This window comes from Atractosteus spatula, chromosome 2, assembly GCF_055471065.1.
Source record: "Atractosteus spatula isolate fAtrSpa1 chromosome 2, fAtrSpa1.hap1, whole genome shotgun sequence".
Classification (NCBI taxonomy): Eukaryota; Metazoa; Chordata; class Actinopteri; order Semionotiformes; family Lepisosteidae; genus Atractosteus; species Atractosteus spatula.
The window spans coordinates 29,189,999-29,206,617 of record NC_142707.1 but is presented as its reverse complement, the minus strand read 5'-3'; the positions used below and the strand labels follow the sequence as shown (position 1 = coordinate 29,206,617).

At 35.3% G+C, this 16,619-nt stretch overlaps 1 protein-coding gene across 4 annotated transcripts in view; it reads right to left on the bottom strand.

The window, feature by feature from the left end:
• Positions 1 to 15,258: 15,258 nt before the first annotated feature.
• epm2a (EPM2A glucan phosphatase, laforin) overlaps positions 15,259 to 16,619 on the bottom strand; it is a 31,086-nt gene continuing 29,725 nt past the window's right edge. For all 4 annotated transcript variants that reach the window (XM_088909249.1, XM_088909247.1, XM_088909248.1 and 1 more), the window contains exon 5: positions 15,259 to 16,246. In XM_088909249.1, the coding sequence (XP_088765375.1) occupies positions 15,960 to 16,246 (287 nt within the window). In that variant the 3' untranslated portion in view covers positions 15,259 to 15,959. The remainder of the gene's footprint in view (positions 16,247 to 16,619) is intronic.

The following is a 16,619-nucleotide window of genomic DNA, read 5'->3' as shown; positions in this document are numbered from 1 at the left end:
ATCTAGATGCTTTACAGTTTGACTTATATAATATTTAATTAGTACAAGATTCATTGAAAGTTTCTCTAAAGATGACAGAATTTCACAGAAACATGACACAGGTAAAATGTCAGACACAATGAAAAACCCCATCACCAAGTAGTTATTCAGGCAAGCTCAGACTCTTATTAATAACAAATAATAATGGAGAATTCTGCATTCCTGAATTTTATATACATGTAAAAAGTGTTGGTTGGGGCAATGATTTAACTCAGTGTTTGATTTGGATAACGTCAAATTTTAATATGAAGACACAATTAATGCCTTGCTCTGATTTCTATGTGCTGTATTTTCAAAAGTTTTAACCTTGCAGAAGCATCTGGATTACCAGTCCTGGCATCCTTGGATTTGGCCTATCCTGACATTATTTATACAGAATGCAGCTATTGCTGCTGGTCCACAGCTCAGTAGTCATGGAATGGAGCCTATGCCTGTTCCAAGGTCACAAAAATCTGAAACAGTAACAGAGGGATATCCAAAGCCAGAGTCTTGTGTGAACAAAAGTCCAGAACCAGAAGGATAAATCTAGAACAAACAACTAAGAACACGATCCAAAAAGTCAAAGACAAGGAACAGGCCAAAGTCCAAAACTAGGTAAGGGATCCAGGAAGAAAACAAAGGACCAGGGGCTGGGAATATCAAACTGAGGAAAGCCAAGCCAGGATACAGCAAGCAAACAAAACTCAGGAACAAAGACAAGACAAAGGATAAACAGGAAAGTAATCAGGAACAGGAGAAAAATGCAAGAACAAGGGAAAATTCATGAAAGACAAGGTCTAGAGCTCTGAGAAGAGAAAACAGTACTGAAAACAATAAGCAGGGTTTAAATAGGCTTGAGGAGGGGTTTGCATTTCTGCCCTGCATTACTGGGGCCCTGAGCTCAGTTCTGGACCTAGGGTGCTATCTGTGTGGAGCTTGTATGTTCTCTTTGTGTTCACATGGGTTAATTGGCTTCTGGGAAAATTGGTCCCTGTGTGAGTGTGTTCATGTTCGTATCTGTCCAGTGGATTGACATCCCGACCAGTGGGTATCCTGTCTTGTGCTCCTTGCTTGCCAGGATAGGCTCCCAATTCCTCATGACCCTGTATTGGATAAAGTGGTTAGAAAATAGATGGGTGGGTTCTTTGGACAGAAAATTACCAGTGGTAATACTGGTTAAGTAGTGGTGGAAGTTCTGAATTTGTATAACTTTGTTTTCCTTTTCTCTGTTTTTTTTTAAATCACAAATTCTCAGTCACCAGACTCTGCTATAAAACTGATGAAGAAAATCACCAAACCAATCATTGCCTGTCCAAGAAAAGTGATTTTTGTTTGTCTTTACAACTTAGATTTCCATATTCATATGTCATGGAGTTTTCTGCTGCCTGGCTGTCTGACATTCACATTGACATCCACACCACACAGTGCAATAAACAAAACTAAATCAGGGAGAATACTGTTTACTCCTTGTCATGGAGCCAATATCAGCTTTGCAATCAAATAACAGGAAACCTCTTTCATCCAAATGTTGTTTATGTATGTTATTTAGATATCCTATTGCATCCTACATATTCTGATGATCAAATCCATTCAACTTCTAAAAAAGGTGAAACAAGTCTTTTCTGCATCACTACCTCAGAGTGCAATATGTCTACAGTATATTCCAAAGAATTATAGTATAGTATTAAGTAATCTGAGAAAGATGAAGAAACTATGAACAGTGTTTAGAAATAGACATACAGTGTACAGGAACAAGTAATAGGTTTATTCCATGCTGAAAAAAAGAAGAAAGAGAACACAACGTTTCGGCTGTGGAGCCTTCTTCAGGTGTGAGAGAGACAGGGCAGTAGGCAAAGGTAAAGTACAGTACAAGGATTCCTAAGTGTGAACAACAAGGGAAGTTGTTTTTTTTGTGTATGAATGTGTGTTTGAAGGATCTGTTTTTAATGTACCTAGCAAAACCAGTCACCAGGTGGAAAAATGGAGTCAGATGTCTCTTACACTCTGTGATGCTAGACGGCAACTTCATTATATTTGCCTCCTCCAATCCATGACCTCCCATGATGGATTGTCATTTTTTCCAGCTTTCCTGATGTCATCAACTCTCTAAGGAACTCCAAAACAACTGCACCCACTTTGCCTCCCTTTCCTCCCTTCTCTCCTCCACTATCCTTGTTTGCTCTTCTCACCTCACCTGTCTTATGTCCATTTCTTTTCGAAAATTGAACCCATTGTGACTAAGCTCACAGCCTTTCTTTGTTATTTCGTCTCCCCTGTTTCCTAGGCCCAGATCCAGCTCATGTAATGTCTGTCCTGGACCTTTCCTCCACACAACTCATGTTTATACTAACACAGAAGAGATACTAGAAGATACTTCCACACCAGTACAGTTCCCCTCAAGCTACTATTTCCCAGTCACTGCAGTGTCTTCAACTGCTCATCACAGAATCCCAGTCTCAAATGTGTTAGGGTTTGGTGGCTTACTGCCACTTGTTCACAGACTTGTGTTTCATTGCTTGCTTCATATGTTCTTCACATTCAGTTCAACAGTGTTCCTCTGAACATATCTCAACATCGCATATCTGAACCTACCTGATCAAATAAAACTCATGCCTGTATCATGTCTTTTGAATACGCTCCACATTAAGGTGCATATTCTCCGATTGATTCTTGCAATACTTTGCATCCAAGCTGACTCACTCAAACAAAACTCACATTCCAATACCGCTGAATTTGAAGACATCTGCATTGGTGTTTTGGCCTCTGGCCAGGGCTGTCATTTCCCCAGCCAGAGGCCAGGTGAGTATGAAGTTAATTACAGTGTAAAGTATGCTATCCTTTTTTTTTCGTCAGCTCATTTCGACGTAATTAGAACGTGTTGGATTTATTAATTTAATGATGTCATTTGCTTGCCTGTTTGTTTCTTAATGTTTTTGGTAAAGATGAGATGCTTATATAAAACAGTTTTTACAAGCTAATGTTACTATGAACAAAGGGATGGAACTTGCTATTCTTTATTTGTACAGTGGATTAGAATAGTTTGTAGCCTAATACAAAAAAGGGGTTTCAATGTAAAAAACGTTCAGAACACAGATCACAGGAGCAGGACGTTGTTTTCGTAGTGTATTTTTTTTCTCAGGCTCCTTTCATAATCTTGGCAAAAATAAAAGTCTTAGGAAAGGACCCTACTAAACTGATGGCCAGGCAGTTTGGAGTCTAAGTGGTTAAAGCAATGTAAAGTATATTTTTTGAAGACCTGACACCAGGAGGCAACAGTGTAAGTCAAAAGCACTGAATCTTTTGATAAATAGCTGTCCTGCAAAGGCAGCTAGGGGCTAATAGACCTCATTGAAAGATTTATGAGAATTTTGTAAAAACAAGAGCATCCAGTAAATTGCAGATTAAATGTAACAAGAAAAAGCACTTCCCAAAAATCTAGATACAAGATACAGTTTCAAATTTCAAGTCTGCATGCAGGTAGAATCAGTGTAGATTCTACCTGAACATGAACTTGTGTCTATTTAAATATACATAATGCACTCCAACACTTAAAATAAATCCCAGCCCACCACCACTATGTCTTCTGTTAAGAAAAGGAAATTGGTTTAATTAAATGATACAGTATAACCCGATTTAGCTTTGTATCTTGAAAAAAAATCTCAAACAGCTTGTGATCAATTCCTCATCAATCATCCAGAAAAAACAAGGGTATATGTCCAGATGATGTATAATTCCCCAAAATTTAAAGAAGTTGAAAATTTAGCTTCTTCACTCTTGGTTTCCCTTTGTGTTTACTAAATACTGCAACTGTTTAATTTAGGTGAGACATTTTTGTAACTTTTTATATTGGTCTTCATAAATGATCTATAAAGTTTTTTACAAGTGTATTTCTACTGTGTAGTATATTTCTCTAGTTCTCTGATGCGGGGACAGGGTTCTGAACTTGTAACTGGGAAGGCTGCAGGCTCAGATCCCTAGTGAGACACTGCTGTTGTACTCTTGAGCAAGGTACCTCACCAGATTTGCTCCAGTAAAATACCCAACTGTATAAATGGGTTTCAATGTAAAATGATTTGGTTAAAAATGTCCGCTAATTAAATTATTAATGAATAAGCTTAATAATAACTAAGCTTACTAATAGTAATGGAATACTAGGGGACGGCTTAAGATACTGGGTAAGTGTATGGTTGCATAATTTGGTTTTTAAGTTTCGTGCTCCACTCCACCCAGCTATATAAATGGGAAACAGGGACTGCTGGGAGTAACCCCTGAGAAGGACTAGTATCTGTCTTCTGCAGGGGAGAGTCACATGCTCTTCTATTAAGTTCTCTAAATATTAGAATACTTAGAACTATTGAATGCTAAGTTAGATGCAGTATTTACAGCATATTAATGTTCTGTACCCTTATTTTGTATGCTGTATAGGTTTTCTATTTGGAACCTGCTGAAATCAACTTCTCCAGTGAGTAGCTTTTCTTTAAAAATAGCTCTGAATTTATTCTCTCTGCACTAGGTCCTTAAATGTCATTTAAACAATGCATGAAAATGTACAGTATATGTTATATTTCATATCACTCAATGAACTGTTTGTTCACCTTATCTGGACTTGCATTGACTTTCTGAGGAAATATGATGGAAAATTTCATGCGCATGAATTTCATGTTTTTATGAGACTGAAATTTGAATTGTTCTGTTATCTTCAAGACAGAAACATGGCAATCTCTCTTAGCAGTCTCTTTTTTACTTCAAATTGTTTCTAATGCCATGTTAGATATTCATATTTTCTTTCTATTTTATTTAAAACTTTTTTACTACTTATGCTCATTTGCAATCTGACATACTGTATACTGTATTAATATAACACTTATTGATGAACACCAAAAGAAAAGCACCACAGTCAAGAAATATTTGGATCCCCATGATTTCACTGGAGGAAGAAGTAATACATACAGTATTCTGGTATATTAAATATTGATATTTATATTAAAACAACATTTGGAATGATGGAGAAGACCCAGAGGAAAATAAATGTAAACTCAAAAATAATTGAGGCAAAGTCAGAGGCCATACAAACTAATGAAATTTAGGTGATAACACTAAAATCAATTATATCCAATTAAAACCAATTAAAAATCGGTTCTAAGTTATAAGCATCTAGCATTTGTTAACTATACAGAACTCACTGAAGAAAATCATAATGATGTCTAAGGATTCTCATAACAGACACCACTCTGAAACAGCAAATGAAACTGCTGAAAATATTTTTTATTTTTAAATTTAAATATAAAGAATCAATGTGCTATATTCTAAGGCTGCAACAAGTAGTGAATTCCTGAAGGTGATGGATTGCTTAAATAATTTGAAATAATGAGCTTTAGTAAAAGCTAAATTAGCTTTAGCTAACTATATTAGCTTTAATAAATTGAGAAGCTAAATAGTATCATAATTAAAGTTAGTTTAAATAGCAAACCATGTTTTGTTTATGAAATAAAATAAATAAACCTGTCTTTGCTTTTATATTTTGGTCACAACTATGGCCAGAAGGTATACTTGACACATTATTGCAAAGATCAATAGATCCATGGAAAATAGCCTAAAGTGTCTTTTCCCCAATGCAAAATAAATCAATCCCAGTTAAAGATTTAAAATGAAACATGGTCTGAATTTTAATAAGAAAACTTGTTGCCTAAACTGGCTATTAGCACTATAAGTATGTGTCTTACTAAAGGCCTTTCCATCCACTCCAAGTGCTAAATTAAAATCCTATTACAAAGAGTTGCTTTCTCAATATAAATGAATATTTTTCAAACATCTACTGTACATGAAATTAACCTCCAAACATTATAGGTTCCTCATTCTTTGCATTTCCCTAAAAAATCATGTTTGTAGAATGAAAGTGCTGTTTAATTAAGATCATCTTACATAAAAGAACTACATTTGAGAAGTTAGTTTTGCAGTTTTGCAGTCACCACACCTACGTAAGGACACATCGGAATGCCACACACTCACTTAGAAACACCAGTGTATAGGAATCCTCTAAACAGGGAGGCCCCTGTTAGATCCATACAGTATATGCCAAAGAAAAAATACTCAAATAGGGTAGCAGGCTTTATAATGTATTTTATTACTTGAATCAAAAAAGTTAATTAAAAAAGAGAGTAATGAAGTAATAAACAAAAATCTCTATATTTAAGCAAGATCCTGAGCTCACCATACCAGGGAGATTCAAGTTCACATAAAGTTCCTTAAATAATTCATAGCATAGCAGTTTGTGCAGTGCACTATAGAGATGTAATGTAATTCAGAGGTGCAGTGAGCCAACAGCACATAGGTAAAAAAGCCTAAGTATTTATTGTAAAGAGGTTTATGTGGCTCCCCTAAGTCAAAATCAATGCCTTCTTCTGACAATCACCAACAAATAAATTTCTTTCAAAGGCATCTGTTTTCAAGATCATAAAACCAACATTTACAAATGTATAAATAACCAATACTGGACTCCCTGGGAACTAGCAGTTTTTTTTCCTGCAGCTTTTTTTGCTTTTGATGTAATTTACAGCTTTTTATTTTTTGTAACCATTGTTGAAGTGATATATTTCAATATTTCATGGAAATAATAATTTTCCTGAATCATTTTTTTAAATATAGAACCGAATGAACTGTAGACTGCAGAAGTAACACAACATTACCGTACATCCAAATTTCCTATAAAAGAATATGGGGTCTTAAAAATCTACATTTGGACTACATTTCTATATTTCTTTAGCTTGTCCTTATTCATATAAATAATTTAATATTTAAATTAGGTATTTTATGTTTTGATACTGGTTCTGTGAACAGTTTTATTTTTCTCATTTGCAAAAAGTGCCATTTCAGAATATTTCTAAAAAGCTAATGTATGAGAGATTTTCTTTTGCAATTAATCAGAATTAACCATCTGAAATATGGTATGAGATAATATGTATGATATACTGTATACATTGAAACACACATTTAAAACAATCAATAAACTATAACAGTCCTGAACCTGGTCAGTGGTGAGATGGGAGACCTCCAAGAAAAAAACATTTTACCTCTGTAAAATTGTTGGACCAATAGATGGGGTTCTTCCCTCTGGACTATAAATTCCAGAATCAGTCCACCATGGCTACTTAGTCATTTAATTTCCTATGGCACTTTTCAAAAGAATAGAGTAAGCCCTAGTGTCCTGGTTAATTCTTACACAATCTGACCTTCCTAAAGTTCCTCTGGAACAGGGTGTCATGAACAGGAATGACTTAAACCAGAGCACTACCTAGATGCAGAGTATTATTTGCTCTCGAAGCATTGAAAATCTCCAAAAGCAGGGAAATACTGGACTTTATATGATTTGTGTTTAATTGTAATAAATCACCAAAACAATATGGAATTCATACAAGAGTTAGGATAGTAACTGTAACTTTTACCTGTTGTGACTTTTGCCCTGAGGAGTAAACAATGCTTTTGTTAGAGCTGTGTCATTGCCTTTTTTGTCACCCTTCATCATAATGAATTTCCCTATCTCTGCCCCCAGAATCTTAATGCACTTTAGCATGAAGAGTAAATTGCAATATATTGTAACTGGCAGTGTGCACTGATATCCTTACCATAAAATATGGGTTTTGAAATTAAACTCATATGGAGCTTGCAAACAGTCCTTAAATCCCAGAAATCTTCTTTGGTACTCTTTTTGAACTCATTTTTTATATGTTTTCTCAGTTACAGTATGCACTTTTAGGTCATGCTTTAAAAGAAGAAAAGAAGCTTACCTCATTTTAAATTTTTGTGTTTCTCTCTCCTAAACTCACAAGCTTAATTACCACACTTTGAAAACCATGCAGACACTGACACACAGCTGCCAATTATGTTTCCTCAGATGCTGCTCATTCAAAAAATTCAAATATTTCCGATGGAAAAATTATGCTGACTAGAAATAAGAAATAATTAGTGATGACTAGGTCTAGCATAATGTCACAGTTTTTTTCATCTGCCTAGACCCTTAAATGTTAAACAAACGATTTCAGGTGTTTAATATTGTAAATAAATAGTGAGTTTCATCCACTTTGGGAGGATCACAGTGCACAGCTAAGGGAGAAGAAAAATGTAGAGCTGAATTATAAGTACAAACAAAAGCTTATATAAAGCCATTTAAGCTAGGAAGATAACCACATAATATACTTTTGGGTTCCTTACAAAATGGGATTTTACTTCACACCACAATGTTAAACTTCATTAACATTTTTATGCATTTCTCAGAACAAAACAACAATACAGCAAATATAAAAACTGGGGATAATAAAAAATGCCCCAAAGGTAACAAAAGCATTTTATCACACTCAGTTTTTTCACTAGGAACATGGCTAATTTGCTTTTTTAATTCAATTAAATAATACAAAACATAGGATTTCATATGGAAGTAATATAAAATTATGCATTACTTCCTATTAAAGAATAAAATCAGAAAGTATCCATGGAGTATCTTTATAATGTCCCCCATCTACATAAATTAATCATGAACTGCCACTTACTGTGAAGTGTTGCTGCGTATTATAATAAAGACATGCTTCATTCCATACACAATTTCTGCAACCAACTGCAATTTAAGCGTATCTCAGTCTCCAACAAACCTAAAAAAATACATTTCTCATTGACCGTTAGAAGAAGAGACAGTGTTGTGCCCAGGGATTGATAGTAACTTGGGGATCATCACTCAGCCAGGGCAATCAAAGCCTCAGTGGAGTACTCAGGGCAGTATTGTCTGTGAACTCATACTGTAAGTCACAACCTCTCAAAAGCGCTGTATCACAGGACACCCAGAAAACATGTAGGTACACACTTAGTATACCTGTGACATAGAGGGTCAGGAGCTACAGTATCTCCATCTTTCTTTATCCAGTTTGATGTTGCATACATTTAATGTGTAAGTTTAAATTGATTAACTGAAGTGGCAAATTCATACAGAACGAGAAAAAAGTATGTTCCCAAAGCTGCATCCCAATCAGGACAACCACCAAGCTTGATAACTTTCTGACCCATATCAAGACAGCTAGTAAGGGAGTCGTTTTTCAGAATAACCTACACCAATTGAAACTATTCCATCGCCCAATCAGTGAGAGGTATAACAGTAGGCCCTGGGTGAATGACTGAGCAGCAGCAGAACATCAGATCCAAAAAAGTGCAAAATCCAGGGTACAAATAATTCGTTATTATCAAAGATGTCAGCAACAGTAAGAGTACTTCTTGAGGATCATGTTGGGTAGTTGGAGGGCAGAAAATCAACCAGTAAAATATTCAAAATAAAAAGTGGACACTTTTCCCAAATTTCCAGTGATTTTGTAACAGTAGAGCCCATACGAAATTAGACAGTTTTGTGCTTTGGAGCAGAAAATAGAAGATCTTAGAGACTAATTTGCTTTCATTAAGCTTTCTCAGTTGGGCACCATGAAACTGATACCATTGGATGCAACCATGCCTGAAATTATAAGCCTCTCTTCACTGCTAATAATAATGTTTCAAATTAGGTACAACCAGGGCACCAGGTATTACAGTAGAAGGGAACTGGGGATCAAGTCCATCCATTTTTATTATGGAGGCATTTTCATGTAGAGTACTGTAAGAGTGACCATCTAATAATGCCTTACTTTTATTCAGGACATAGAGTGTATTCTCTTTATAGCTCTACTGAAGATTAGGGGAGATCCTTATACCCATAGAACTTTTCAGCTAAATAAGAATATAAATAGGAAGAGAAGATGTCAAAGCAGTATAAGGTGTCAGAAGCATAAGGATTGATTCTGACCAATTTATTTAATATACATGGAGATGATCATAGTTACCAAATAACTTTAAAAAAGGAGTCTGAACTAAACATATCGGAGAGAATCAGGGAAGGATGTCATCAGCATTTAGACCCCTTTACAGTATGTCAATAAAAGTGAAGCTGATAAATTCTAAAATCTAATAGTCTGTGCTGTTGGTTCTACTGAAAGAACAAACAATAGTGGAGAAAGTGGACAGTCCTATGCAGTCAATTTGCTCTGTGCAAATATGGGAATATAAGTACAGCTCTCAGTTCTCAGTACAGCTGGACAGTCTTGTGGGCTGTGAATCACATTGATAAATGAAAGGCATGCGTGTTTTGAACAGCCAGTAGGTAGTTCCATTCCAACCGACCAAACGTCTTGTCTGTATTTAAGAATCCCACACTACCAGCAAGTTGAAGTGGAATACCATCTGAGTCAGGAGGGTTCTGCTGCTGCCTGGATTGAGCAGCTGCTTTTAACTCCTGCACCACAAGCATTTATAATTCCTGTAACCAAGTCAAAAGAGAACAGGACCAGGACATGAGCATTTGTAAGGACTGGAAATGAAGGTAGTGTGCAGCAGTAGAGATATAAAAACAAAAATATGATCAATAGGAGAGTGTTTTGTGCCTACTTAAAAAAAGTATAAAATCTTTAAACTACTTTTATCAACTTTCAGTCACATACAGTACAATACATTTTTATCTCATGGCAAAGATCTGAAAACATTTAGATGCAGATGGAGGGGATAGGTTCAGGGACAGTGACTAATTTGGTAAAGAGGAGTTTAGTAGTTGATTATATATCAAGTTAAAGTCTCCACCATAATCAAGGACATGTTCTGTAAATTCATGACTTCAAATACAGAAAATGTAGTTCAAAACAGGTTGAACTAGGATAGATCAAATCAAAGGTCCTATTTGAATAAAAGATCTAAATTCCCATACAGCAAAACATCTTGCCAAAATGTTTTTTTTACCAGTCTGTCTGGTAAAAAAACAAAACAAATATAAAACACAATAAATATTCTGAATAAATAAATATTTACAGGTAAAAGGGACTCCCAATGTATAGCACACACCTGGATGATGCAATGACAGCCATAGTGCACCACATCACCTATCAGTGGGGAGGAAAACAGAGTGATGAAGCCAATTCACAGATGGGGATTATTAGGAGGATTACAGTATTTGTCTTTACCGGTACCTCAGTTTTTACGTCTCATCCGAAGGGCGGTGGTCCTCTTTTTTTTTACAGTATAGTGTCCCTAATACCCCAGTATAGTGAAGGGACTCACACAGACCACAGGGTGAGCGTGCCCTACTGGTCTAACTAACAGCTCTTCCAGCAGCAACCTGAGCTTTCACAGGCTTTCCCAGTCTCCCATCCATGTACTGGCCAGACTCCATATACTGTATATGATTAGCTTAAGTGGATTGCCAGGTGTGAGTTGCAGGGTGATATACTATAGCTGCTATCTATAGATGATAGATTATAGATCATAGATCTCGCACCTCCAGACTTTGGGAAGGACTTTGCTGTTTTACAATCAGCAAGGGAGTTGGGGAGAGGGTGATGCTTCTTTCTTTCTATTGAAATCTGCACTATTAGAGCTAATTAGTAGAAAATCATCAGGCTCTGGTGATTAGTGTGTCTGAAGTACTTCTAGTACCAGTAGCTAGTATCTAGAAGCTAGTAACTTCTAAGTTACTTCTTCTAAGATAATAGTATTAAATATAGAACTTTGTCCTTCCTTAGTCTGAGGCATGTTGTCGAATTCATCATCTGTGAACACCCAAATGAAATATGAATTCACATAGGAAATTTCACTTTCATTGTCTAGACGTTTCCCATTTCTTAGTTTGCTTTAGAACAGTGCTTTACTGTTCTTTTACTTTTGTACAGTAATTGTAAAAAATGTATTATTTAATCTTCCTTTGCAATAATCTTTCTTTGCTTTTCTAACACACTTCTTCTATCTTTCATAGTTGCTAAATTATGCTGCTTTTCTCTTTTTTGCTGTTTTTGTAAAAAGTAAAAACTAATAAATAAGTTCACAAAACAGTCATGACAGTTTATACATACGGCATATTCAGAGGCATTAAAAATTTAACATGAGCATTGTAAGCAATAGCATTAGTTACATTTTTAATGCTTCTCAGTATACATTTAAAACATTAGTTTTCACAACCCAATTTATAATAGTACAATATCTTGTAAGCATATAGTGCCTTTCCTCCCAAGAGATCAAAGTGTCTTACTGTGTGTAGGAGGGGACCTATTTCACAAAAAGCAATGCCACTTAAGGGACATGTAGCAGCAGTCCCACCACACATGCAGTACATAAATCCAGTTTATGTATAACAAAAATGTTTTTGTAACTTCATATTTTTCGTAAATTTCAAATAGTAATATAAGTTATGCATTTGCTTTTTATCACCCAACACATACAGTATACACCCTAAAACCAATTAATTTGGTGCTTGTGCCAGACGATATTCACAAGATATTATTCTCTGTAAACTTTGTGCAAAAATAGACAACACTTACAATGTACAGCAAGATCATCAGTCAGTGTTGCTTTTCTGATTAATCTACTTGTGGGTGCCGGCTCAACAGTGCAACACACAAAAGTTTTATTATGATAAACGATTATGTACCTCATGGGGTAGGTGTGACTGTAGGTTCTCTCTATTGCCGAGTATAGGAATCTGATAAGGATTGATGACAACATTGTGAAACCAGACGGGGCCTTGCAAATGGAAACCATGGGGGGGAAAGCTTTGAAATTCACTGCTGGTGAAGAAAGTGATTTCCTTGATGGAATATTCTGTTAAGAACAATATAGCCATAATCGCAATGAATATGCTGCAGTAAAGGGGTCACTGAGATCTTCTCAGGGGGTGTTAGAAAGAAGAAAGCACAAATGATCTGAACGCTCACCAACTACAATTAACACACGCCCAAAGCGTTGAGGCATTCAAAGATCACCTTTCTTGGCAAGAACAATCCCCAGATCTCAATCCAAATGGAAAGTAGTATGAAACTAATGTTTTTTGACCACATACATTGGTTATGATAACCACTGGGATAAAACCTGGGATTTTATTCAAATATAAAAGTGCCAAATGCTTCGTGTTAAAACCCTCTACATATTAATAGGAAAGTTAAAGATAGTTTATTACAAATGGAGTACTGTATCTACCGATATCTAGTCATTAACTATACCATATGATCCTTCATCCTAAGATTCACTCTTGCTGTGATCAGTACACCAAGAATCAGTACACCAACTTATTACAGATTTTATTTAAATAAATTAATCCACTACTGAACAGAATATTAAACAAAGTAAATGTATTTATGCTCTGGTTTTACAGGCTTTAAGAGATTTGTTCTACTCAACACACACTTAAAGCAACTCCTTCCACTTTTGGCTTATTTTGCTTGCTTTCTACACTTATCTGGCTGTCTGAATATTCATTTCTCAAAGGGTCTCTAATCTTCCTCTCAGCAGAGACAAATAAGATCCTACACTATCTGGTGTATTCTCTGTGTTTTAGATTCTTGTTATCATCTTGCTTAAAAGGCATCTTTGTCTCATGATGCAAAAAAATTAACTCAGCCAAGACTTTAGATATACACCGCTTCCTTCGTAGCCCTGCTGAGATTAGAGACAGATGGTAGATTCTTTAAGGAGCCAAACTCAGAATCATAACAAAAAAAGGCAAATTACATTTAAGATATTTTAATTTTTGTATTATTGAAGGATATAAAACATTTATATGTTTTCTGAAACACATAATTCTGAGAATATGAAATGAATGAAAAGCTGGTTAGTTTAAAAGCTTTAAAATATAAATATATAAATAAACACAGTATTTTGGAGGTATGATACAAGCTTAATGTATATCAAACTTTTCTCTGCTTCTTATATTTACAACTTATGTTAGATATTTTCTTTTATTCATGATCAAAAGTTTTTTATTAATGAATCTTAAACTTTACCATGCTAATTTTAAGTGGTCGATGGTTAGAAAACAGTGGGGTAATCTTTGTAATACTGGCCACTTTGCAAGAAAGCCAGATAAAGGAATTTAACAACTGACCAACAAAGATCATTGATTCATTTTTTAGGCATTTGATGAAGTAAAATCTGAAATGTAATCAATGCATTATTAGGATTCAGAATGAAAGACCAATTACGTTCTGTGGTACCTATACAACTTCTCTTGTAAGACCAGTAATTATAACATAAAAATCTGCTCTTAATTTCTCTTAAACCTTCCCAAAAATGAATTGATATTTGTTTACCTAAAGGAGCAGAGCACAACAAAACCAGGACACTGTATGGACTTTATAAAACATTAAACCTCATCTTTTTTGTGTTTTGTTAATTTTTTACACCAAATGTTCCTCGAAGGAATTGAAGAACTTCTAGTGCACAAATAGATTGCAAGTGCCTCAAGGAGGATAACTCACTAAAAACTTTGAAAAAGATATACGAACAAAATTAAACCTCTCAGCTAAATCACAATGATCGTATGAAAAGTCATACAAGATGAACCTTGTGAATTAAAAAACATAAGATAACCAGAAATTTCAAACCAGAGGATTACAGAGCTGGGACCACTACTCCTGCTTGCTTCATCAGTTTCTAGTAGCTTATTGATCCAAAAACCTCATCAAGTTGCTTCCTGAAGAGCCCTGGTAAGTCATTACCCATAATATGCCCTGGCTGTTTGTTCCATTCCCACAATGTGTTAGAGAATTGTTTCTTAGACTTAATTGAACCTACACTTAATATCCATTTGTTTCCTGTGTTGACTTTGAAATATTAGCTTAGACTTATTTTAACAAATCCTTTCAGGATTTTGAATACATCAGTCAGTTTTCGCCAGATCTTTTTTCCAAAATAAAGATTTTTAAACCTGCCTGTACTGAAATGAATTCAGGCAGTCCAGGCAGGCTGTTGTTTTACATTTACATAATTAAATTCCAAAGTAGCAATAACCTTTTTAAAGTCTGATGGCCCAAGCTGGGTGGTTTTAGTATTTCTTCCTTTGATCTACAGTACATGAAGAAAAATTGAGAAAATCCTTTTCTTCAAATAAAAAAATGACAATAAAAGAAAAGCAGTAATGTCCTGGACATTGTAAACATCTGAAATCATATTTTTACACTAAAAAGCAGGTAAATAGTTTTGACCATTACACTGAAGGCAGACAAAATTTGTTCTAATCTGTTTCTTCTGAGATACAGCAGGCAAAGAAACCCAGATCTTTACCCTCAGTTTACATTTCATATAAATTAGTGAAAAATCAGTCATCCACATTTTAATTTCCCTAATATGTATATAATATATATACTAATACAGCACAGTGGAACTTTGGAAAAAACAAAAGGGACACCTTGGCTTATATTTGCTATGTTTATTCTATAATTTGGAAACTTTCAAATCAAAATTATTTAACATACAGAATACTTATGGGATTACCAAACAAAAATGAAAATGAATATAAATAATACTGTATGTCTCACTTTTCCATCTGCTGTTGATTGCAGCTCATTCATTTCTTCATCTATTTAACTTTATATTACTCTTTTTATTTTTTCCCTACACTGAATGCTAAAACACTGGCATTTAATTTTAGAATCTATTCTATATGACATGATAATACTAGAGCTTGTATGGTGATTGTCTTGTTAGAATGCCAATTTAAGCATGCTACTGTAGCATGACATTATTAGGCTCAAGTTTCAATGAGACTATTTTTGTATTTACGTTTGTGAGGTAGTATGTCTTACCAGCCTTACTTGACTTGGGAATAAATCTGTCAAAACTAGTCTAATAGTCCTGCTTGCAAAACTTCATCATTTATGGCCCTGTGAACATTACCGGTGTCCTTATGACATTAATGACTAAAGACCTAAAAAAGGTACTGTAGGTTTCAAACAACTACACAAATACTAACCTCAAAAACGGAAGAGGCTAGATTAAAACAAATATTCCATGATTTACAGCCTACTGCAATGTAATTACAGTACATCTAGAGAGAAGCTGAAACAATTACAAAGACAGCAGTAAGGTGCAACTAGATTCTGTGTAACTAAAATGTGCATTCAACTTTGAGGACTAAAGCCAATGGAGGAGCGAAGATGTCCAAACTTCTGGTAGAAGTCTTCCTGGGCACGAACGAGAGCTTCCTCGTCAATGTAGACTGCTGCTCTTTTGGCCGTCACATAATACTGCACTTTCCTCAGACTCCACCCTGTGATGTACATGAGGTACCCACACACCGCTGCCGTGGACCTGCCCACCCCAGCATTGCAGTGGACATAGACTGTGTGTCTGTTCTCCAAGAGACCGTGGAGGAGGAAGACAGCCTGGGGGAGCATCCGGGTCCTACCTGCAGAACAGTATACATTTGATTTGCCTCATGAAAATCTACCTTTATTTTAGGAGCTGCAAAATTACACTTCAGAAATGAATAATAAGCCAAGGGTGTATTTGTTACCCAAGGGTGTGTATCAGGCTATGGTCAACATTAGGTTTTTGTAACATGTAATGAATCTACAGTACAGCTTGGTTATCAGATTTATGTTACACTGTTAACACTTTATTAATAGATTCAACTTATGAAAGGTTTATCAATGACATTCGTAACCCTATATTTAATGTCTTACCGATTTACCATGAGAAATTTACACAGTACCTTCGCAGTTTTCACATGCATGTACTGTGGCAGTACTGTAGTTCCCACTGTGTATGCTCTACCATGA